The following is a 24,714-nucleotide window of genomic DNA, read 5'->3' on the forward strand; positions in this document are numbered from 1 at the left end:
TTATAAAGTTGAACATGTATCTCTCCATATGACCCAGCAATTCCTATTCTGGTTTATTTACCCGAGAAATGAAAACATACGTACACAAAAAGATTGTGCATTGAATGTTCATACCTGTTCCAGAATAATTTCAACTGGAATTAACTGGAATGTTAACAAAATATGGTATATTTACACAAAGTAATACTACTCATTAATAAGAAGGAAAGAACTAATACATGCAACATAATGGGTAAATATCAACATTCTAAGCAAATGAAATTAAAAGGGTGTACTACATACTGAGTATCACTAAAAGCAGTTCTGGAATATTCAAAAGTACAGTAAAACCTTGGTTTGCAAGCATAATTCATTCCAGGAACATGCTTGTAATCCAACTCGTATATCAAAGCAGATTTCAGGAACCATTGGCTCAGTTGTGATCATGTGACATTCGGTGCCGCATACTATTTGTGTTGCAAGTTAAAATCTATTAGAAATGTTTGCTCATCTTGTGGAACACATGCAGAACAAACTACTCACAATCCAAGGTTTTATAAATTAGTTTATAATGATTGAAATCTTCTTAATGATTACCTAAGGTTTGGTGGTAGAGAATGATTGTAAGAGGTCACAAGGGAACATTTTGGGGTGATAGAAATGTTCTATATCTTGATTATGTGTTTACATTATACTTTAATAAAATTAAGCTAAAAAAGAAATATTAAAACCACCAAAAGGCAGGCCAAGGACTGGGAGAAATATTTGCAAATTATGTATCTCATAAAGGGCTTATATCCAGAATATGCAGGAACTTTTACAACTCAGTAGTAATTTAGCAAAGAGAGAAGATACACAAATGAATGATAGCACATGAAAAGATGCTAAAACATCATTAGTCATTAGAGAAATGCAAATTTTAAAAAATACTTGTTTATTTGAGGGACTCCTGGGTGGCTCAGTTGGTTAAGCATCCAACTCCTGATGTCAGCTCAAGTCATTGTCTCACAGTTTGTGAGTTTGAGCTTACACAGAGCACAAGTGAGTTTGAGCACAGAGTAGAGCCCCTTGTGTGACCAGATCCCCCAAATGGGAGATCATGATCAGAGCCAGAATCAAGAGGGACACTTAACTGACTGAACCACTTAGGCATCTCACCAAATGAAAATTTTTAAATCACAATGAGATTCTACTGCACAGCTATTAGAATGGCTGAAATTAAAAAGAGTGACCCTGCTGATGTATCGTGGGGATGTAGAGGAACAGGAACTGGTACTCTAATAAACTATTCTTGGGAATGTAAAATGGCACAAACATTTTGGAAAACAGTTTGGCAATTCTTCAGATGTTAAATACACATTTATCTTGTGACTCACCAATTCCAGTTTACCGAAGAGAAAGGAAAGCATGTGTCCATATAGACTTGTTACACAGATGTTTATGGCAGCATCATTCATATTAGCCAGAGCCTGGAATCTCTGAAATGTCTATTAACTGTTGACTATAACCAAAATGAACTATTTCCATGTAATAGAATATTATACTGTAATTAAAATGAATACTATATGTGCTTTGATATTGATGAACCTCAAAACATATTTTGGTAAGTGAACAAATTCAGATGTAAGGCTACACAAATTGTATGATTTCATTTACAAAAATTTCTAGAAAAGGCTAATTTATGTGGATGCAAAAATGGATTAGAGCTGAGGAATGTGATAGGAATTGTAATTAGGTATGAAGGAATATTTTAAGGTGGTGGAAGTGCTTTAAACATTAATGTTGATGGTTGTACAATTCTTGTTTCAATGAAATCAATGTATATGTACAATTAAATAGGGAAATTTCATAGTAAAGCTGTTCAAAAAAACAAGCATTTTTACTTATTAGAACTAGTGAAAATTTATTTAGCTTGGCACACAAAGCCTAAATTATTATACTAGAATCTTTGCATTTAGTTGAATGTTGTAGGTAAATCATCTTTGGTACAACTTTTTAAATGTAGGGATATAAAACATTATACAGAAGGTAATTTAGAAGAATGTATCTTAGCTATAAAATTATTCCAAGAAAATTATCTTTATGCTTAATTTGAGTTTCAAGCATTTATATATAGTTCACTTGACATGTGAAAAACAATCATAGTTACTAGAAATAATGAAGAGACTATGAGAAGAAATCTCTTCTTAAACTTTAGTCTTATCAATCTCTAAGCAACACTGCAGCTCACAAAGCAACTGTTGTGTTAATCTTGTATTGTTTTTATTTTGTGGTGTAAAAATAAATTGTTACACTTTACTTTGGATTTGTTAACATTACGAATGCTATAATTCACAATTTCAGTCAGTTGCATTCCTCTATAGTGTGTTATATTTCATCCCTTCAGGACCTGCAGTTCATAAACATCAATTCAACAGTAATGCTGTGACAGACATTAATTTGGATAACGTTTGCAAGAAAGGAAACACTTTGTTGTGGGATATAGTTCAAGATGATGATGCGGTAAGTTACTTGATAGAATGAAAAGACTACAAAATTACACCAAAATGCAAACAGGATAAACTAATTTATGTGTATACATTTTTTGCAGGTTAATCTTTCTGAAGGATTAATAAATGAAGCAGAGAAGCTTCTCTGTTCCTTAGTATGTTGGTTTACGGATAGACAGATTCGAATGAGATTCATTGAAGGTTGCCTTGAAAATTTAGGAAACAACAGGTAAATGGGAATTAAAAAAAATTTTTATATAGTAGTCAAAGTTCCTTTTGTGTATTCTTTACTGACTATGGTATGTTGGATTCATAGCATTTAATGAAACATTACCAACCAAAATATTTTTTTTTTTTTTTAAGTAATTGTGGTTTTCTTATTAGGTTCGAAGATTTTTTACCTCATAGGGTTCTTTTTTTTTTTTTTTTTTAATTAGACCTTCTTTTTCGGCATTTGTGACACCCTTGATTAGATATCCTGCAACAGAAACAAAGTAATAATAACAATACTTTCTTCTTGATTCTGGAAACATAGTGGTGACTGCTGTGTTTTCAAATTTCAGTTACATGTTCTTGAACTGTTTCATATATAAAACAACCTAAATAAGATAAATGAAGTTAAACTTAAGTGAAATGCAAACATTTTGATAATGGTATTGTTCTTCCATCTGGGTCGATTTTTTATGTCTTGACTTGTGTCATGCATAAAGAATTAGGCTGGTGGTTTTTTCTAGTTTGAATTCTGCCATGTACTTCTTACTTGGGCTAAGATGATTACCACAACTTTTGATTTTCAGTTCTTTTTCATTGGTATAGTTTCAGGTTTCCTTTCTCTTACACTGCTTTGGTAATGCCATCTCTATTATAGGGCATTCACTTACTAATTGAATGTATTGTATTCTGTTCTATTCATACAATGTTTTCAGCACACTCTGCCTAAGCCTGATACAAATATTTAATTTTACTGAATGCTTTAATAAGCTTTAAAGTTTAAATGCTATAAACTTTTTTTTAAAAACTCAGTTGAATTAGAAAAAGTATGTGTGACAGTTTCTGCTTTTTCTTTTAAACGGTTATATAGTTTGAACAGTTTCTTCATGCAGGTATAAGAAACCACTTAATAAATAGACCTCTGTTAGCACATCAGTTACATCACTTGACATAAATTCTTTAAAAGGAATGCTTTTAATGGCTAGATTAATTTTTTTTAATTTATGTAGGTAGTATAGCAGTTAATTTTAAAATGTAAATTGTCTTTTAGACGTCTTTGTGAAACCAGTAAACAGTTTTTTTAAGTGGTGGTGACAATTTATATTTCCCATATGTGCATCTGCATACCCTAAGATCCAGCAGTTCCACTGCTAATTCCAGCAGTTCCACTGCTAAGTATGTGCCTTACAGAAAGACATCCAGATGATTGCCAAAATGCACATTCAAGAATGTCCGGGGGCACCTGGGTGGCTCAGTTGGTTGAACGTCCAATTTCAGATCAGGTCATAATCTCACGGTTTGTGAGTTTGAGCCCCGCGTCGGGCTCTGTGCTGACAGCTCAGAGTCTGGAGCCTGCTTCGGATTCTGTGTGTGTCTCTCTCTCTGCTCCTCCCCTGCTCACACTCTGTCTCTCAAAAATAAATAAAGATTTAAAAAGTAAAGTAAAAAGAAAAGAATGTTCATAGCTGGGGTGCTTGGAGTGGCTCAGTCTGTTAACCGTCCAACTTTGGCTCAGTTCGTGATCTCACAGTATGTGAGTTCAAGCCCCACATCGGGCTCTTTGCTGTTAGTGCAGAGACCACTTCTGATCCTCTGTATCCCTCTGTCTCTCTGCCTCTCTCACCCCCCCCAACCCCACCCCAAAAATAAATAAATAAACAAACAAACTTAAAAAGAAAGTTCATAGTAGCATTATTCAAAGTAACTGAATAGTCTTTATATAGCTATCCAAGTGTCAAAAAAGAATAGAAAGGAAAACTAAATGGTGGACTCTTTGTTGAATGACATTATAGCAGTAACATTGAATGAACTACAGCTGCATGGAATAGTATGGATGAACTTCACAGATACAATGTTGAATGTAATAAGCCAGATATAAGAGAGTGTATCACTGTTACTCTATTTATGTAAAGTTTAAAAACAGGAAAATGATTGTATTTAGTAGTCAGGATAATGGTTACTATTGGGTTATGTAGTGACTAGAACAGAGGCACAATGAAAGCCAGATGTATGTTGGTAATGATTTATTTCTTGATGAGGGTGCTCATCATACAGATATGTTCACCTCCTATTCTGAGTTATTAGGTATACACTTTTTCCATGTATACTTCAGTAAGACTGTGTGAAATATGAAACATCACAGCCTTTAAAGATTTTTTTTTAAAGATTATATCAATATAGAGGCATATAATTACAGGCTTGTCTGTTAAAAAAGATTGCAGGCAATATGTGAGACTATAAAATGGTTAATTTTGAGAAAATTGAGTACTTTTTTTCTTCCTTATGCTTTTTGATTTCTTATTTTTCCACAGTCATCACACCTTTAAAAGTAGGAAAACTTAAAAGGGACAGAAGGAAAAATAAGTGTGTAAAACGGAAAATAGTCAATCTGGATTTTTTATTAAGCTTTAATTTGTCCACTCCCAGATTAGTTGAAATTAAAGCATTTTTCCTTTGTTCAGTTGCTGTATCCTGATACAGTTACTTAATTAATGCTATTGAGTATGTTGTAAACATGATTACTGTGTTGCATTTAATTTTGCCCTCCAACTTGACTCTTCAGATGGTTGCTGTATCATGCTAGTTTTGTAGTGAACGACAGTCATATGTGATAATATTTAGAGCATAATGGCATTTTTTAGCATAGGAAATACACACCATATCCAGTGTATACCAGTTAAACTTACCAACATTATTATGCAAGTTGAAAAATTTTTGTACATCATTGATCTGGGTTTCTTGATAAACCAGTGGTTTTCAGTGGGAGTGATTCCCCCCCCACCCTCTGGCAATATCAACCAAGATATTTTTTGGTCGTTAACACTAATGAATGGTATTGGATGTATTACTACAGGCCAGGGACGCTGCTAAATATCCATCAATGCAGAGAACAGCCTCTCCACAACAAAAGGATTACCTGGTCCAAAATAGTCAGTAGTGGCATCTGAATTATAGAAACCCTAAAGAATATAAGAATTCTTTTTCAAATCTAGCCCCTGGGTTTACCATCAGAAAGGAGTGTTGCATAAGGATGCTAATATTAATGGTAAAGCTCTTCCTTATGATGAAACAAATGGGCCACTGCAACCTTATTTATCATTTTCCTGACATTTGACAAAAGAACACAGAAGTCTACTTCTTGGTGATGTCAGTTTTTTATGTACTTAAGGAAGCTTTATCTTTTTATTTTCTCTGTACTAACTTTTTTTTTTTCTTTAACGTTTATTTATTTATGGGACAGAGAGAGACAGAGCATGAACGGGGGAGGGGCAGAGAGAGAGGGAGGCTCCAGAATCGGAAACAGGTTCCAGGCTCTGAGCCATCAGCCCAGAGCCTGACGCAGGGCTCAAACTCCCGGACCGCGAGATCGTGACCTGGCTGAAGTCGGACGCTTAACCGACTGCGCCACCCAGGCGCCCCTGTACTAACTTTTATATTTTCTTTGCAGTTCCTTCATGGTTTATAGACCTATCAGCATTGTTTGTTTTTCCTTTTTGTGGTCATATTCCAATTTATTTGATAAAATGAATCTAGTTTTTAGGGCACCTGGGTGGCTTTGTTGGTTCAATGTCTGACTCTTGATTTTGGCTCAGGTCGTGATCTTGTCGTTTGTGGGATTGAGCCTTGAATTGGGCCCTGTGCTGACATCAGGGAGCCTACTTGGGATTCTTGCTTGTCCGCATGTGTGCACTCGCTCGCTTTCTCAACTATAAAACATTAAATAAACATTAAAAAAAGAAACTTAGCTTTTTTTTTGAACAGTAATATGGGCCTATTCTCAGGAAGCATAGAGATCTGAAAAAGAAAATTAAAGCCTTCTATAAATCGTCCATAATTCTACCATTTATATGGAACCGTTGTAAACACTTTTTTTAAATGCCTTGCCTAGTCTCTGATACGCAGCGTGTGTGTGCTTTGTGCACATTTAGCCTCAGGCAGATTGTTTTATAAGACACAGAAGAACATTTCAAGAGTGCAGGAAGTTAAAAGTTACAGAAACACACAGTAGACTGCTTTGCAGAATGTCTTCATAAAGTGATAGCGTGAGGCAGATGGTAGCTCCCACAATGAAAAGTCCATTTCTTTTCAGGCTTGTCTCCAAGGCTGGGTGAGATAAGACTGCTGTCCATTGAGTAGGATGGATTTAGGAGTTGGGTTGTAATCAGCCCCTTTGGTTTTTTATGTTTATTAGAAGGCATTTCCTGTACCTAGGCACCCCCTGAAGATTTGTGTCCTCCCAAGAATTGAATTGAGACTGGAATTCTGTCTCCTATGCTATTCTTGGTCCTGTGTATGTGCTTTACCACATATGCTCAAAACTTTTGCCTTTGTGTACAAAAGATGTCTTTAGTAAAGTGATCATGTGTCAGGGGCCCTGTTTATATAAATAAAGGTTTGTAGGGGCGCCTGGGTGGCTCAGTCGGTTAAGCGTCCGACTTCAGCTCAGGTCACGATTTCATAGTCTGTGAGTTCGAGCCCCACGTCAGGCTCTGTGCTGACAGCTCAGAGCCTGGAGCCTGCTTCGGATTCTGTGTCTCCCTCCCTCTCTGCCCCTTCCCCGCTCATGCTCTGTCTCTCCCTGTCTCAAAAATAAATAAAAACATTTAAAAATAAATAAATAAATAAAGGTTTGTATAATTAACAAATGGATGGTACTATATACTACTTTTGTTTTCTCCTCTATAAAGACTATATTCCATATAGCATTTCATGTCAAATTTTGGTATATACTATATAATGACTGAAAAAGAATTTTGTAGAATGCATCAGTCTTTTTTTTTTTTTTTTAACGTTTTATTTATTTTTGAGACAGAGAGAGACAGAGCATGAACGGGGTAGGGGCAGAAAGAGAGGGAGACACAGAATCTGAAACAGGCTCCAGGCTCTGAGCCATGAGCCCAGAGCCCGACGTGGGGCTCGAACTCACGGACCGCGAGATCGTGACCTGAGCCGAAGTCGGCCGCCCAACCGACTGAGCCACCCAGGCGCCCCTAGAATGCATCAGTCTTAAAACATGTAGTCCAGGATTAGGAAAAAGTCATTCAAACATAACTTTGTGAATAACATCAGCAAACGTGTTCATTCTGCTAAGGCAACATAATATTTTATTGGTGGTAATTACAGGAATATCATACTGTTACCTAGTAATAAGCTTCTGGTAACAGCAGTAACTCTTGGATTGAAGCAAAGAGCTAGGGCATTTTAGGGTAAAACATCTTTTATTAAGTCTAAAATTAGTATCTTGTCACTCTGGATCGTTGAACCATTTTATCCTTAAACACATTGTTGCTTATGATTGTGTTTTGGTATTTGAAATTTTCACCCTTAGAAGAAATTGTGAAATGTAGGTTTAAATATAACAGTCCTTTTTTTTATGTTGAGTTTTGTAAGCATATCACCAATCAAAACTGGGCAAAAAAGTTGATAAGTCAGTTTAACATGTAGTTGTTACAGGAAAAAATCTACAGTATAATTTTAATTGGAACAGGTTGGTGTATATCTTGTGACTTTTAACATTGAAATATGTTATTATTATTACCAAATTATCTTCCCTGATTTTGTAGCTATGTTAATAATTTTCAGTCCGTAATCACTTTATATCATTTTTTCCTTTTAAATTTAGCAGTTTAAATAAAAAGTATTATTTTGGGATCATTTAGATCATTTGATCCAGATTCGGTCATTTCTTAGAAACTATTAATAGTGCTTTAAATGTGTGTATTTTATGTTCTTAGGAAATTAAAAAAATTTTTTTCAATGTTTATCTTTGAGAGAGACAGCGTGAGTGAGGGAGGGGTAGAGAAAGAGGGAGACCAAGAATTCACAGCAGGCTCCAGCCTCTGAACTGTCAGCACAAGAGCCCAATGCAAGCCACAAGATCATGACCTGAGTGAAAGTCACACACTCCACTGACTGAGTCACCCAGGCACCCTGATCAACTTTTAAAGAAATGTTTTAATCCTATAAAATGTAATCTTTCCCTGATAACTCACAGTTTGTAAATTGTCCTGTTTTTCTGCATTCCTATTTTTGGTTATTCAGTTATATGAACCATACCATTATCCACTCATCTAAACCAGTATCCGCTCAACCCCTGGCTCCCTATGCATTATTGTCAAGCAACATTACATTTCATGAAATGAAAACATGTTTATTGTAGAAAATTTGGAAAGTAAATTTAAACAGTCTAAACCTTTAACACCATTGACTGCAAGAAATAATAAGATTTTCAGAAAATATATATCTATTGCACACTATAAGACTTGTCAGTGTCTTCTTAAAGTAAGATATATCTCTTTCTAGATTTTGCTTCTTTGTATTTTAAAACCATTGTTAAAATCACTGGGCAGACAATTTTGAAATTTGCTTTTGTGATTTTAGATGAAAATTTTGTAGCTATGTTAATAATTTTCAGTCTGTAATCAGACTGAAATTTTTTTTTCTTTGTGATATCTCTTACTGATTTTATGCTTATAAAACCTCAGGTCAAGTTAATATGTATCTTTTCATTCTATTTTTTTATATCTTAGTGTTTCTAAAATTTTGTCAAGAGCTTTTAGATAAAAAATCTAAAATTGATTGCTCCTGATTCTCCATGGTCCATTTTTCCAATTATCATTATTGTGTAACTTGTTGAAAAATATTTAAAAGTTTAATGTTAAAAAACACACTTAAATATTTAAATGTTTGTAAATATTTAAAGAATATTTACTTGACACTTAGTGGATATTACTCACTTACTGTCTCCATGACTCAATTATGTATTCCTTAATCTGTACCAGTGTGGTTTTGATCCTTTAACATTCTATTAATATGCTGTTTCTTTCGTCATCTGTTGGTATTTTTTTTCTGTCCTCATCCTTCATGACTGTATTAGTATTTTACCCTTGCTCTTCCTCCTTCCTTGAAAATCTTGCCTTTAAGTTCTTTGCTAGATCATTATTTTAGATAATCTATATTCATTGTGCACCATACGCAGGGTTTTTATTTTTATTTTTTTAATTTTTTTTTCTTCGTTTTTATTTATTTTTGGGACAGAGAGAGACAGAGCATGAACGGGGGAGGGGCAGAGAGAGAGGGAGACACAGAATCGGAAACAGGCTCCAGGCTCCGAGCCATCAGCCCAGAGCCCGATGCGGGGCTCGAACTCAGGGACCGCGAGATCGTGACCTGGCTGAAGTCGGACGCTTAACTGACTGCGCCACCCAGGCGCCCCGGGGTTTTTAAATGAATAAGACAGTCATTGCTCTCATCAAGCACATAGTAGTGGTAGACACATTAAGGGATTATTCATTAGGTGATGATGAATGAAGGAAAATTGGGAAGGAATAAAGAGGTTTCCTTGGGCAGTGGAAGAGTGTTCAGGGTTCATCCTCTGTTGACAGTTGAGGAAACTTGAATAAAGCCAGGGAAGGAGTTCTGCAGTAGGGATAATAAAGAGGAAAATTGGAAGGAAATTCCGTTAGACTGATAAGAGAAATGGGTCAGATCACACACGGCTTTGTACTCCCAATGTAATGCGAAAAGATAATGCATTTCTCCAATTTTGGGTTTTATTCAGAAACAAGAAGTGTTTGGGGTATCTGGCTGGCTCTGTTGGTAGAGCCAGAGTTGTGATCCAGGTTGTGAGTCGTAGAGCCAGGTTGTGAGTTCAAGCCCCATGTTGGTTCATGGAGCCTACTTAAAACAAAAACTAATTTGAAAAAAAAAAAAAAAAGAAAGAAACAGGAAGTTTTCTTTTCTAATTTCTCCTACTTGGTATTTACCATGTTTCTCTTCCATTCTGAAGTGCAGCCCTACACTCTGATTTTCTTGGTACTCTTCTCAAAAAGAGTAGGCATTTTGGGGAACTTAACTTATATGGCATACTTTGCTCTTTTTAAAATTTTTTTCATGAAGTAAGATAAGCCTTAAAAAAAATTCACTATATCATTGGAGTTTGTCCTGCTTCTTTTAAGGCTCATGCAGCCGACCTCCTTGCCTATTGAGACTTCTGGGATGTGTGCATCTCTATCTTCCCTGTACCCCTTTCTTTCAGAAGATAAACACTCTCAGATCTACTTAAAGTTGTAGAGCGATTTCATAATCCGTTTTTTGCTCCTTCATACTTGAGGTATATGGTTTGTTTCCATTGTTAACATGGCTCATAATGGAGTGATTTTCAACTTGGGTGCAGATCATACTAAGTGAGAATTAAGGAGAAAAGGATAATTTGCATAGTTTAAAAAATGTTCTCTATATTATTGCTGCTCAGAATGTGGTTCACAAACCAGTTTGAGTGTCACTTGGGAGGTTAGAAATGCAGAATTTCCGGGGCGCTTAGGTGACTCAGTCAGCTAAGCGTCCGACTTTGGCTCAGGTCATGATCTCACGGTTATTGGGTTCGATCCCCACATCAGGCTGTGCTGACAGCTCAGGCCTGGAGCCTGCTTTGGATTATCTGTCTCCTTCTTTCTCTGCCCCTCCCTGACTTGTGCTCTGTCTCTCAAAAATAAATAAATGTAACAAAAAAGTAAAAATAAATTTTAAAAAAAGGAAATGCAGAATTTCTTACCTCAGACCTGCCAATCAGAATTGCATTTTAACAAAATTCCAGGTGAATCAGCACACATTAAATTTTGAGAAGCCCTGTTCTAGGTAACTTACTTATGCTGCTTGTCCCTATTTTCCTTAAGTTCTCAGAAGTACCCATGACTTCTTAATTTTTTTTTTTTTTGTTCATGAAAGTATTCTTTATTTTTAAATGCTCTTCATTTGTTTTTCTGCTCAGGTATTTGTAGTGTATTTTACTTTATTTTAGATTGGGATTTTAAAATGGGTTTCTTGCCCTACTGTATAAAATAAATTTAAACTTTAAGGAAAAATTTTTCAATGTTATATAAGAAATATAGTTATAATGTAAAGTTCATTAAAGTTCTTTTGTATTTAAGATTTTTAATAGCTGAATTTCTGTAAAAAGCTAGAATTAGCAATAGTATCTAAAATTGTTTTATTCTATAAATACCTGTTTTTGCTGTTTCAGATCAGTAGTAATTTCACTTCGTCTTCTTCCAAAGTTGTTTGGTACTTTTCAGCAGTTTGGAAGCAGTTATGATACACATTGGATTACAATGTAAGTAAATAAAAGAAACAAAAGTATTCATTTAAAATTTGTTTGATTATCATAGTCATAAAAGTCCCATGGATATTTTATTACTATCAGGAAGAAAATCTGACTTTTGTTTTCTTTGTAGTTTAAGAAAAATCATGTAGCAAGTAATGCTCTAATTTTAGGGTGAAGTTTTGTAGTATATCTGCCAAAGTAAAGGACTCCTGAAACAAGAGACACACTAAAATAAACAACATAGGGTGCCTTTTATTTTTCTCATTACTAGGAATTGATTATAGACATTACATCATGTTAGGGATAATTTCGACACCACCATGTTACTCTTTCACATTTCCAGAGAATTTAGGATTAATGAATGTTAAAGAATGTTTTCAAGGGTAAGTAGTTTGATGTGAAATTAATCCAGGCTTTGGTAATATTCTTGAGAAAGTTGGCTAACAGGAATTTCATTAATCTGTAAGAATGTGTTTATTTGCTTTATTCAAAATAGACTTTTGGAGAGATTTCAGGGACATTTAGATTTTAGGAAAAATCTATTGAGGGATTCATTTTTGAGGTCAAATAAGATAACTTTTTACCTAATTCCTTCTCACATCTAAGATTAGCTGTTAACAGCACTTGTTTGCTTTCAAAGTGAATATCATTTAGAAAAATTCTTAAGACTTCACGGTAGTTCTAAATAGGATGAAGCCCTCAAAGTCCTTGCTGTTTTTTGCTCTTTTAAATGAGATCTATTTAACCTGAACCTCTATGAAAAAAAAAAAAATCCTCTGCTTTTAGTTAATATTATAGTATGACTCTAGTGACAATTTGTAAGTGTAGGGAAGGTCTTTCAAATATTATATGACTCTAGTGACAATTATAGTATGACTCTAGTGACAATTTAATTTGTAAGTGTATGGAAGGTCTTTCAAATACTTAACAGAGGCATAGGGAAAAGCATTTAGCATACTTTAAGTATAAGAAGAATGTGAATCTAGTTTCATTGACTCTTCAAATAGTTTTTAAAAGGTTGAATGATAGAATTCTGATGTATTAAAAGGGATTTTACTTGTAGCTAACCTGGGTAAGTTGGTGACATATTTGAGATGTCATTTGAGGAGATTTATATTAAGGAATAACAAAGAATTACATCTTATAGAAGTGGGAAACTTTGTATGGTCAGTTACTTAACAGGTACCTGAACCTAAGTGTATAGAGTTAACCTTTTAGCTTAGTCCTTAAATTAAATGTAAATAAGCTCAGTTGATGGCATTTCACAGGGTTTCCCTCCTGAAGACTGGATCCTACATCTTCAGTGGGTCACTTAAAAGAACTCTGAGCTCCTGGGGTTAGTTGGCAGCAATAATAACAAAAAAAATCCTGTGAATTTATGTGCAGCAGCACTCAACATTTGGTATATATTATCTCTTAAATTCTTATGGCCCATGTTTTACAATTGGAAATTGTTATTCCTTATCCACTTAGTAAATCTTCGGGTAACCAGCAAACAGACTTCAAAAGCTTAGGTTACTTGCCTAAAGCCATGCTCAAGTGTATTGGAACTGGTTTCAAACCTGAGGCTTACTGGATGTTTTCTGTGTTAACTTCACCTTCATCAAGGGATTGTAAAGGCGAGAGTAACTTATTTTGAAAAGAGGGCTATGGCAAAAATATGTAAATTTTATTAGAAGTTTTGGAATTTTAATACTTCCGTACATTTTAGCAGATACATTGGTAGTATTATGTGAAATACATTCTGTTAGTTATGGATGCTGTGGACCCTGGGATCTGTGATTGTATTTATCACTTTTCTTTTTTTATTCTAGTGTTTGTAGGTTATTTTGGAGTTTAATACCTGATTTTTTTTTTTTTTAACAAATACTCCACAATAACAAAAAGAAAAATCAAGTGACTTAGTAAGGTTATGTTGTATGTGTACTCTGTGCCAGGCATTCTGCTAAATTGTAAATAATGACCAAGGCACATAGTCCATTCTTGTATGGACTGAATCCTACTATTTTTTAATATTAACTCACATTAGTCATTTATAATTAACACTTGTCAGACATTTTATCCTCTTCATAGAGATTGAATATTTTGAGATTAAAAAACAATAATGACATTTTAAATTCATAAAAATTAAGACCTATTGCTTTGTATCTTTCACAGTTTAAATATAAATAGAACCTGTAAATTTTTGGTAATTAGAAGAATTTTTAGATCTGTATTTTTTTCTTTTCCTAGAATAGATTTATTCTCTTCTCCTATGCCTTTAAAATTACTTTTGCTTTCATTTGGGACAGGTGGGCAGAAAAAGAACTGAACATGATGAAGCTTTTCTTTGATAATTTGGTATACTATATTCAAGCTGTAAGAGAAGGAAGACAAAAACATGCGCTGTAAGTATTTAACTAGGTTAGTTATGTTTAAATACTGATTGTCTTTTCTCTGAAAGATAATGTCCCAGTACTTTTATTCCTTTTCTTTCATATAGTAAATAAATGTGATGAAAATTTTAGTTGTAAAAATTTTAAGAGAAAGAAAGGGTCTTTTTTGTTTTAGTTGGAGAATTTTATAACGTTATTTTTATAATTTTTACCCTTAGGGACATGTAGGTTGTATAACTTTCGGGGGTTGATTAACCTTCACTGTTTAGTTCTGTTCAAAGTCATTGTTTTCAGGAATTAAAAATTAACTCCCCGCCCCCGTCCCCCGCCATCAGCAATATCCTTGTGTTACTATATTAGGGCATTGATGCTGAAATTTTAAAATATTTCATCATTATGTGACTTTGGATAAGAATTGGTAGAAATGGTTCAGTGGTATAATGGTATTTAAAGCTTCTTACAGGGACATGTCTGCCGAGAAGGAAACGTAAAATTCAGAAGGTTTCTGCTTATTAGTCAATTGGTGGAGATTGATGGCTAAGTTGAGAAAACCAGTTTAATGTCAGTATCAGCTAGCCTTAGTATTTATTGAGAAAATATTGATGTAGAAGACTTCCACATAGATGAAAACTGAGCAGACTGTTCAGAAAAGTCATTCACCTTTAAGGCATACTTACTGACCTCCAAAATGGAATTATTTTTCCCCATAAATCCATTCTGTCTCCAGATTTTACTATGTCCTTCAGAGTCCCACCATCCTCTCAGTCACCTGACACTTGGAGACTTTGGGGCCTTTTTTGTTGTTGTTCATGTTGCTCTGTCATTTCCAAACATGAGAGATGATGATGATAAAAATAGCAGTGTTCATTGATGTTTACTATGTACCAGATACCATTTAAGTATTAACTTCACAATATGCAACAACTCATTTGAGGTAGGCAGACTCATTTTAAAAATGAGAACATTTAAGCTATGAGATGATAAGTAACTTGCCCAAGGTCACACATTTTATAAATAGTGGCACCAAGGTTATAATTCATTTTATAAATACATTTTATAAATACTGGAATAGTCTGCTTTCGCTAATATTCTTGAGTTCTGCATTATAACTGTCGTCATTGTCTAGTTATCTTAGTGCTAAAATATATCCCATGTCTTTTCACAAGTTTACATTCCCACAGACACTGTTCCAGGCCTATTTTCCAACCTCTGGATCAGGCTTCTTGCCTCATTCTCCCCTATGCTCATTAATTCCTTATCCTTTTTTTATTAGGAATGTAATACAGTACTGGAAGAAAGTACCTGGGCTTGACATTATTTTGATTAGTTCCCTCCCTAATAGACTCTAATTATTTACCTCATGAGTTTTTTTAAGAATTAAATGAAATAATTTAGTAAGTTGCACCTGGCACATAGGTTATCTATAAAGTATAGTTACCTGACTAAAACAAACTATGGTATAAAACAGACAACAAACTTGCCCTTTACCCTCATCTAGATTCTTCACCGTATAAAAAATAAATTTCCAGTTTCTTCAGCCTAGTATTTTTGGCACTCTAAAATCTAAACTCAGCCAATGTTTCCTGTTTTATTACTCAGTGATTTTTTTTTGACATCCTATTCTATAAGCCTGTCATTATTTCTGAAATACCTCCTTAAATTTATTCTATAGCTTTGTTTACAAAGTTATCTCTACACAAGATGCATGTCTTTAAGTGCTATTAAAATTCTAAGTGTTCTTCATAGTCTGTATCTTCCTTTTAATTCTTCTTGAAGTAGAGGTTGAAGATAATCATGGTTTCCTGAATCTGAGCATCTTCATAGATCTGTAAAAACCACAACAACAACAAGAAGCAGAAATAAAACCACACATGACCCACATCTTGAGCATCTTTAGGAGACAGAATTCAAGTTACTTGTCAGTAGAAAAATGCTAAGTTACAAAAGAACTTTCACCACAGCTATAAGCCTGTGGGCTTGAAGAGCAGGGATGGGAGGCTTAAGAAAGGTGTGTGGAAGACAAGACATAGGTGAATCATCCTCAGAAAGAGAAGGTCCAACATTAAGTGCCAAAAAATAAACACAGGTCTAAGTCTTGATAGTTCATAGCATTGTGTACAGGGAAGTTGCTCACTTTGTTAGTGGAATGATAGGTAGATCATCATATAAGCATTGCTTTTGTGGTGAAAAAGGTAAATAGTGGAGTGGTGGTCTCTGGAGATGAGTTTTATACTTAGGGTACACAGTATCCTTCCAATCCTCCAGTCTGCCTTGTTGCCTGACATCTTAAGGAGAATAAAACCATAGAGAGATGTTGTCTGGCCTGTTTTGATAGAACTCCCTGGTTCCATCAGGCTGTAGAACAGAGTTGTACATTTGCTACCCTTTGTTAAAGCATACTGACCTCTTGAGTTTGTGGCCCATTATTTTCTAATTGTTCAGTAGGAATTTTAGTAGGCAAGTTCTAAGATGGTCGCCTAGGATGAAAAGATTCTTGTGGTATGAAAGCTTTCCCAAATAGACATGTTACATATTTCTCAAATCCAGTGGCCTCTCGAGAAAATCTATCTGCATCAATATTGAGGCTACAATTTTTTTTTTTAAGGTATTAGTTTGCTGCTAAAGTTTCATGCCGTTAGGGAGATTATTTTTGTCCTATATTTCCTGTAATGTCAGAAGCCATGGACATGCCCATGAGAAGATTTCTGTATTAATACTATCTTTGTTTTGCATCTCAAGAAATTTCCTGCTGGCGATATCAGTAGCCAGTGAGACCCTGACAGAGCAGACAGAGTCCTTTGAAGTGTGGAGCCAGTGGCTCTACTATGGAACCTGAAGAAGAGAGAACAAAGGGACTGGGTCCATGCCTTCTAGGGTTCTGGGTCCGTTACTCTGAGTTGTATGTATAGAAGAAGGAAGTATTCAGGAAATGAAAGCACTTTGTACAGGACAAGACTTCATTTCCCCTTTATGTCTGTGACCAATGCCCCCCCAGACTCAGGCTCAGAGAAGTATGGTAACTTACTTAAAATCACAGAACTGATGGATGATACAACTCGAATTTGAACCTGTACTCCAAGCCTTCTGCTATCAAATCTGTCCTTTTTAGTAGAAGGTTGAGAGCTGTTATGAGCTGTTCTTGAATTTTATCTGGATGGCATTCTGGTCTGTGAGTTGCTTACTGTATTCCCTCCTCCCCACCCAGCCATCTTGCCACATGTACTTTCATCTTGACAAAGGGCACTGCGACAATAATGACACAAAAGTTGATCTTTTCTTTGCCAACATTAACATGGGACAGTAAGGAACAGCAAAGGTATATCCACCAAACTTAATCTTTAAACCTTAGAAAACCTTAACTTTAAACTTGAACAATGAATGTAGGATATTTTGAAACCAGCTAATTTGGGAAGCTTTAAAATTTTGCACTTGTTTGAAGGTGATAGGAAATTGATTTAAGCTCTTTGACTCTCTCTAACCTGGGATATAGATCAGGGCTCAGACTGGTTGCTGCTGTTTGTTGGCAAAGCAGTTGGGACAGTTCATCCACAACCAGCCTTTGATTTGTAACAGAGAGAGAAGAACTCATGATTGATTTGGGGGGATGGGCTAAATGGGTAAGGCACATTAAGGAAGACAGTTGTTGGGATGAGCACTGGGTATTATGTATAGGGGATGAATCATCGGAATCTACTCCCAAAATCATTACTATACTATATGCTAACTTGGATATAAATTTATAAATAAATAAATTTATTTATAAATAAGTAAATAAATCCCCTCATGATTGATTTAGTTTCATTGATTGGGTGCTCAGATGCCTGTGGGAATTAGAGCATTGTATTACCACAGTTCTCAGGGTTGGTAAAGGAATCCTAAAATGCAAACCTGATGTCAGTCCTCTCTCCCCTCCAACACCCTTCTGCGACCTCCTTTTCCATCCAGAATAATACCACATTCTTCTGTTTGATATTTCAGGCTGGCCACAGTCTGGCCCCTGACTACTGCTTCAGAAGCATCTTCTACCCACCCTTCCTCCCTCACAGACCAACATTTGCTTCTTAAAATACTGTTTCTTTGCGTCTGCTTACAAACTGAATTCCCAGAGAACCATGTGAAATCACCAACTTAACAAGCCTCCAGTTCTTACATTAACCATTGATTTTGTGCACATGAATTATAATCATTTAGATTTGAGGTAACATTCAAAAATGCCAATTTTGTATTAGCTGCATTCTTTATGAACTGGATTTATGGAACTGATATTCATTAAGCATTTCTTGTTTAAGGAATATAGTGTTATCACTGGCTGGACAGTGATAATGAAACGTGCAATTTTTAGATGGAGATGCAGTTTTTTATTTAAATATTCTAATCTATGTGCATATTGCATAATTTCAAAATGGCGTATTTCTTTTGTTCCACTGTTACATTCTTACAAACTTTCTCATCTAATTTAAAAGTATGTTTTCTAATGTTTGCAGATTTTTATAATTTATTAAATAACATAAATCTCAAACATACCATTTGGCTTTATGACTTTTTTTTGTATAACCAAAGTTACATACAGTTGTCGTTTGAACAACACGGGTTTTAACTGCATGTGTCCACTTACATGCAGATTTTTTTTGATGAACATAGTACTGTATGTGTATTTTCTCTTACAGTTTTCATAGTAACATTTTTTTCTAGCTAATTTTATTGTAAGAATATAGTATATAATAATACATATATAACATACAAACTATGTGTTGATCAACTGTGTATGTTACCAGCAAGGCTTCTGATTACCAGTAAGGTATTAGCATTTAAGTTTTTGGGAAGTCAAAAGTTACATACAGAGTTTTACCTGCATGGGGTTTGGCACCCCGAAACCCCATGTTGTTCAAGGGTCAAGTGTAACTAAAATATTTAATAATTATGATACAAAAGTGGAATTTTACTTCTTCGGTATAATTTAAGATTAGGGCCATTAAATCTTTAAAAATAATTAAGAAGTAGGATCTTTCAGTTAATTATTTTAATGACTTTTTAAATATAGGTACAGCCATAGTGCCGAAGTTCAAGTTCGACTTCAGTTCTTGACTTGTGTGTTTTCAACTCTGGGATCACCTGATCATTTCAGTAAGCTTTTTAATCAGTCTTTTAATCAGTCTTTTAATCAGTTTTTAGGTCTGTATTGACTCTTGGAAGAGTCGAGTTAAATGTGCTCATGCCTTTAGATTTCTGTAGTGATTAATTAATATTAATTCATATTCTTAATACCAAATGTCCTCAGTATGTATGGCAATATGAGCGTGACCCTGACACATTTTTGCTTCAGTCTCTGAAAATGCCAGTTTCTCAGTGGATAAACAACTCAAGAACAAGATATTTAGGGTAGGAGAAGATACTGTGTTTAGGAGTACCTGTATTTTTATTTCTTTTAATTGTAGAATCCTTCTTTCACTCTCGTTAGAAACAGCCACTGTCTATGTATTATTATTAGAGGTAATCTTACCCAAATTTGCTTGGCTTCATGGGTGATAGAGACATTTAGAAGACCTTCCTTTTACTTAGATTAATCTCAAATTCAATTTCATTAAAAATTAATCTTAAAAATTAGCCTGGTAAGTTCAGGGTGTGGATCATATCTAAATCCACATTCTAAATGTTCTCAGAAGAGAAGAGGAAGCTTGATTTATTTTGGCCAGAGCTCGTTTTCTCTTGCTAGACAGATTGTGTTATTTTTCACCGTCCACACTCTTTCTGTGTGTCCATGTCAACCCAAACCAACCCAAACTTGGGTTAGGACATTCCCTTTCTTTAGCTATGGTTAATATAGTCAAACTGTTACAAAGTGTTTTGCTAGCTGAGAGGTGTCATTATGGCTCTCTTAACGTCCACATCTATGCTTGAGATACACTGCTTATTTTACTGTTTAATTTCTTCAAGTTAAGCTCTTTGTAACAAATGCCACTAAAATGATACCACAAGATTATAAAATGAAGACACCTGTTTTTGATAGGAAGCTTTTGTTTCATATTGGTACATTTTTTATCATACCCATTATGACTGACGATATACAAGAAATAATGTAAAATATAAAAAACCAATCTTATATATGGATAAGTCAGACCAAGACAGATACTGTCCGCAAAAATAATTTCATATGACCTTTAAGTTTCATGTTTATTTAGTATAGATTCTCACTGGAAGCCATTCACTACTCTTATCAGTATTTGAATAATGAATTATTTATTTTGCTGTTCCCATCTCAGGGAGCATGGTGTAGATTCTTTGTGTATAGTCTTAAAACAGTTACTGTTGAGGTAGAATCAAAGCGAAGACTTCAGTTCTCCCATATGATTAATTGTTCTTCTCTTATTGGCACAGTTCCTTTCAGGGATGATATAGTTATTCCAAAGTTATATTCAGTGAGTGAATACTGATTTAATATACCAATATCTACTTTCTTAAAAAAATATAGTAAAATCTTATGCATTGCCTATTGAATGTGAATTGGTGATTTCAGTCATTTATGAATACACTTGTTTTATCATATAGTTTACTGTAATTAATCTGGATACTGTTTTTTTGTTTTTTGTTTTTTGTTTTTTAACAACTCTTTTCTTCTTAATTATTGAATGTATTTTAAATTAGATACTAAAGTTGGTTCTGGATTTTTTGTTGTTATTTTTTAATATTGTCTCCCAGGGGTATAAATTCTTCAACCTGTATGGTTATGTGAGAAACTGATAGATACCTATTTTCTGATCAGATTCTGTAGACTGATACTGCTACTAGGTAAATATTTTCTGAAGCCTTTTTTTCTATTCTGGATCTCATCTACTTTTCTCAAGAAAGAGGTTTCTTATGATTGTACCGTATTTTCCCATCCTTTCTGATTCGGGAGCAACCCCGGCTTTGGACCCTTTATGATATACTTTAAAAATCCCTCTGATGCTTTTATTCTACCCTTTCAGATTTTCTCCTTTATCCACATTCATATTTGTGATTGCTTATAATACCTTCTTTTTGGTTCTGAGCCTTTCTTTTGCCTTCTTCCTGCCAGACTTTGGAATCATTTAATACTTGGGTCAAAGTACCACACAGATTTCATTTCATTACCTTGGCTTCCCAGCTAATTGAATACCCTGACATGTTGCTGTTTTCTTTTTTAGGCAGTCAATTACATTTTGCTTTATTCATCATACAGATCCTTTTTTTCCCCATCGTTTCCAAAAATAATGCTCATTGATATTTATTGTTTCTCTTCTATGTGCACAGAATGATCTTTAAACGTGATGTGTGTGCACTGTTAACCCTTAAACCTTAGAACTGACTCCTCAACTTTGAGGATTACCTCACCTTAATCATGTTTATTGTAATACAGTGGTATGTCCGTATTACTTACATTTTGCCTTTTGAAAGCATAAGTTGTGTGAAATCTCTTGTAAGATAATTTTTATAAAATGCTATAAAATATCTCCTTGATATTTTTGCATATAGTGGTGCTTCTAGTAATTGAATTAGGACTAAAACATTGTATGTACCATGAATCAAAATTTGTAATTTTTATCTAGGGTTAAGTTTAGAGCAAGTCGACATTTTATGGCATTGTTTAGTAGAAGATTCTGAGTGTTATGATGATGCACTTCATTGGTTTTTAAATCAAGTTCGAAGTAAAGATCAACATGCCATGGGAATGGAAACCTACAAACATCTTTTCCTGGAGAAGGTAATTTTATTTCTTGACGGTTTTATTGTTTATGTTCTTTTTCCACATTTCCTTTTTATCTCTTGAAATACAAATTCTGTAATGTTCATTTTTTCCTCTTGTGACACAAATTTTTATTTTTTTATTTTATTTATTTATTTATTTATTTATTTATTTATTTTTTAACGTTTATTTATTTTTTTGGGACAGAGAGAGACAGAGCATGAACGGGGGAGGGGCAGAGAGAGAGGGAGACACAGAATCGGAAACAGGCTCCAGGCTCTGAGCCATCAGCCCAGAGCCCGACGCAGGGCTCGAACTCACGGACCGCGAGATCGTGACCTGGCTGAAGTCGGACGCTTAACCGACTGCGCCACACAGGCGCCCCATGTGACACAAATTTTTAAAATAGACATGTACTGTTTTTCAGCAGTCCTTACATAATTTTGCCACTTAGGTTTTACTTTAATTTTATCCTCTATAGTCTTTATATTGATATGAATATGAGTAAGAGCTGTATTCTCTGAATCTTCCTTAGTTAAATGGCTGTGGTTTTAGCCAGTCCTATGGGAGATACAAGCCAATCTCCAGATTTTTTGTAGATTCCTAGAAAGTCATTTTTAGGAAGCACTGTCATGTCACGTTATTAAAGATATTTTTCTATCCAGTTTTTGTTCTTTTTTATCAGATGCCAGTTGTTTCAGGTAATGAATTTCCATCTTAATTTGAAACATTGATGATAATAAAGCACTAGACTTTATTTTATATTTATTTTTGAGATTACATAGACTGCAGAATCTCACATTACTTCTGTGGTAGAATTGAATATATATGAGTTTTGGTACGTATAAACTAAATCACTTAATAGATCTACTACAAAGCTACACATGACCTTTGGGTATCTTCATTTCAATCCTGACCTATACACAAACTGTACATGTAGCTACACATCTAATGAATGTATATAGGATAGGTATACAATAAGTGATAAAATGTTTTATTCATGCCCTCTGATTTGGAGCTAGTTGTAGATATATCTTAAAAATTGAAACAGATATTAGGTTTCATTTATGACCTGAATAAAATTTTCATTAAATTAGTATCTATTTTAATTTTTTAAATCAGCACTAAAAATTTGAGTGGATACATTTTCTTCTTCAGTGGTTTCAATAAAATTAACCTTGTTAAATTTGTTAATCTAAATTCAATAAAATGCATTAATCATCACACTAAACTAGCTTAAAATTTTTTTTTTTAGATGCCCCAGCTAAAACCTGAAACAATTAGCATGACTGGGTTAAACCTGTTTCAGCATCTCTGTAACTTGGCTCGACTGGCAACCAGTGCCTATGATGGTGGTTCAAACTCTGAGGTATGGATTTAGACCTGTTATTTTATTAGGTCAGCTTAAGGAATTTTTCTTTTATTTCTCAAAGTAGATTACTGAGTTATCTTACGTAGTCTACCAAGCAGAGAATTTACTAACTATGAAGACTGTTATTCTTAGGTTTTAAAAAGCTTTATCTTTTGGTTTTAAAAAGCTTTATAAAGCAGATATGGTGATTTTTTTTTTTTAACAATTTCTTTTCATGTTTATTTATTTTGAGAGAGTGAGAGTGAGACAGAGCACAAGCAGGGGAGGGGCAGAGAGTGAGGGAGAGAGAGAACCCAAGCAGGCTCTAGCTGTCCGCTCAGAGCCTGATGTGGGGCTCCACGTCACCAACCATGAGATCATGACCGGAGCCAAAACCCAAGAGTTGGACGCTTAACTGACTGACTGAGCCACCCAGGTGCCCCAGATTTGGTGACTTTTTTGTTATCAAAGGTAACCCTGGTTGTGCTTAATGATAACTTATTACACATTCCTTAGAGCAGAAGAGGCAATCTGAGTGTTCTTTTAGTCCTCTAAAAGCTCCTAGATAATATAATCCAGTAGTTTTGTCAGTTTGAAGGTTGATTTGTCTAAAATCTGATTTTTATGCCATTTGTTGTTGCCAGGCTTTTACTTGCTCTTGGACAGCACTATGGAATAGAATCTACCTTAAATCATCTCTGACCATGAGGCATGACCATCCTTTCATGAATGCTCATGGATTGCTAGACTTATTTCTGGCTTACTGTTCTGTTTGCCTCATTGGGTGGCTTCTGGGTTTTCTTGAATGCATTAATTCTTAGATTCTTCTAATACAGACTAATTATTTGAAGTCTTCATTGGACGTTCCAGTTTATTAATGCTAGCATTGATTGAGAGTATCTACTCATTTTTCATGAATTTTCATTAGAAATTGAGGCTGTGTTTATAAAGACAGGGAAAACTGATGTTAACCTGTGTGGTAAAGAATAATTTTAATTGGATGTGCAATGCTTTCACAGGGTCTTCTTACCTTTTTTCTTTGTTTGAATAGTATTTTTTTTTTTAATATTTTCGCCTTAATTCTTACTTTTATACATTTCAACTTGGTAATTTCAGTCAACCAGACAGATCTGTTTTACCTAAGTATTCATATTCTAATTTTGAGGTAATACTGCTTTTTAAGTGATGATATGAATGCTGAGGCTGTTCAGTTACCTATCAGAAGGGTACCTTGCTTCAGCCTGCCCAACTTTTGAGAATTTTGATTCCACCTTTTCTGTTTTCAGTGAAAACACTCTCTTTGTCATCTCATACTTAACATCATAAATTTAAGTGACATTTGGGGTTAGCATATTTTTAAAATTTTTCTGTGAATATCTTCAAGCAGTGGCTTTGTCACAGTAAGTTGGATGAAAGCATTGAAACTTTTTTCTGCTAATTATGTGTGTTTTGTTTTTATTCACCTATAGCATGTTGTGGGGATTTGAGTTTTTTCCTCTACATAG

At 34.6% G+C, this 24,714-nt stretch overlaps 1 protein-coding gene across 2 annotated transcripts in view; it reads left to right on the forward strand.

Moving 5' to 3' along the window:
* USP34 (ubiquitin specific peptidase 34) overlaps window positions 1–24,714 on the forward strand; it is a 250,839-nt gene that overhangs the window by 116,873 nt on the left and 109,252 nt on the right. For both annotated transcript variants that reach the window (XM_040453637.1, XM_040453636.1), the window contains exons 17-23: window positions 2,366–2,481; window positions 2,570–2,697; window positions 11,701–11,790; window positions 14,073–14,168; window positions 19,198–19,280; window positions 21,722–21,876; window positions 23,114–23,227. In XM_040453637.1, the coding sequence (XP_040309571.1) occupies window positions 2,366–2,481; window positions 2,570–2,697; window positions 11,701–11,790; window positions 14,073–14,168; window positions 19,198–19,280; window positions 21,722–21,876; window positions 23,114–23,227 (782 nt within the window). The remainder of the gene's footprint in view (window positions 1–2,365; window positions 2,482–2,569; window positions 2,698–11,700; window positions 11,791–14,072; window positions 14,169–19,197; window positions 19,281–21,721; window positions 21,877–23,113; window positions 23,228–24,714) is intronic.

Source organism: Herpailurus yagouaroundi, unplaced genomic scaffold (assembly GCF_014898765.1).
Source record: "Herpailurus yagouaroundi ecotype Mexico unplaced genomic scaffold, PumYag 210, whole genome shotgun sequence".
NCBI classification, from domain to species: domain Eukaryota; kingdom Metazoa; phylum Chordata; class Mammalia; order Carnivora; family Felidae; genus Herpailurus; species Herpailurus yagouaroundi.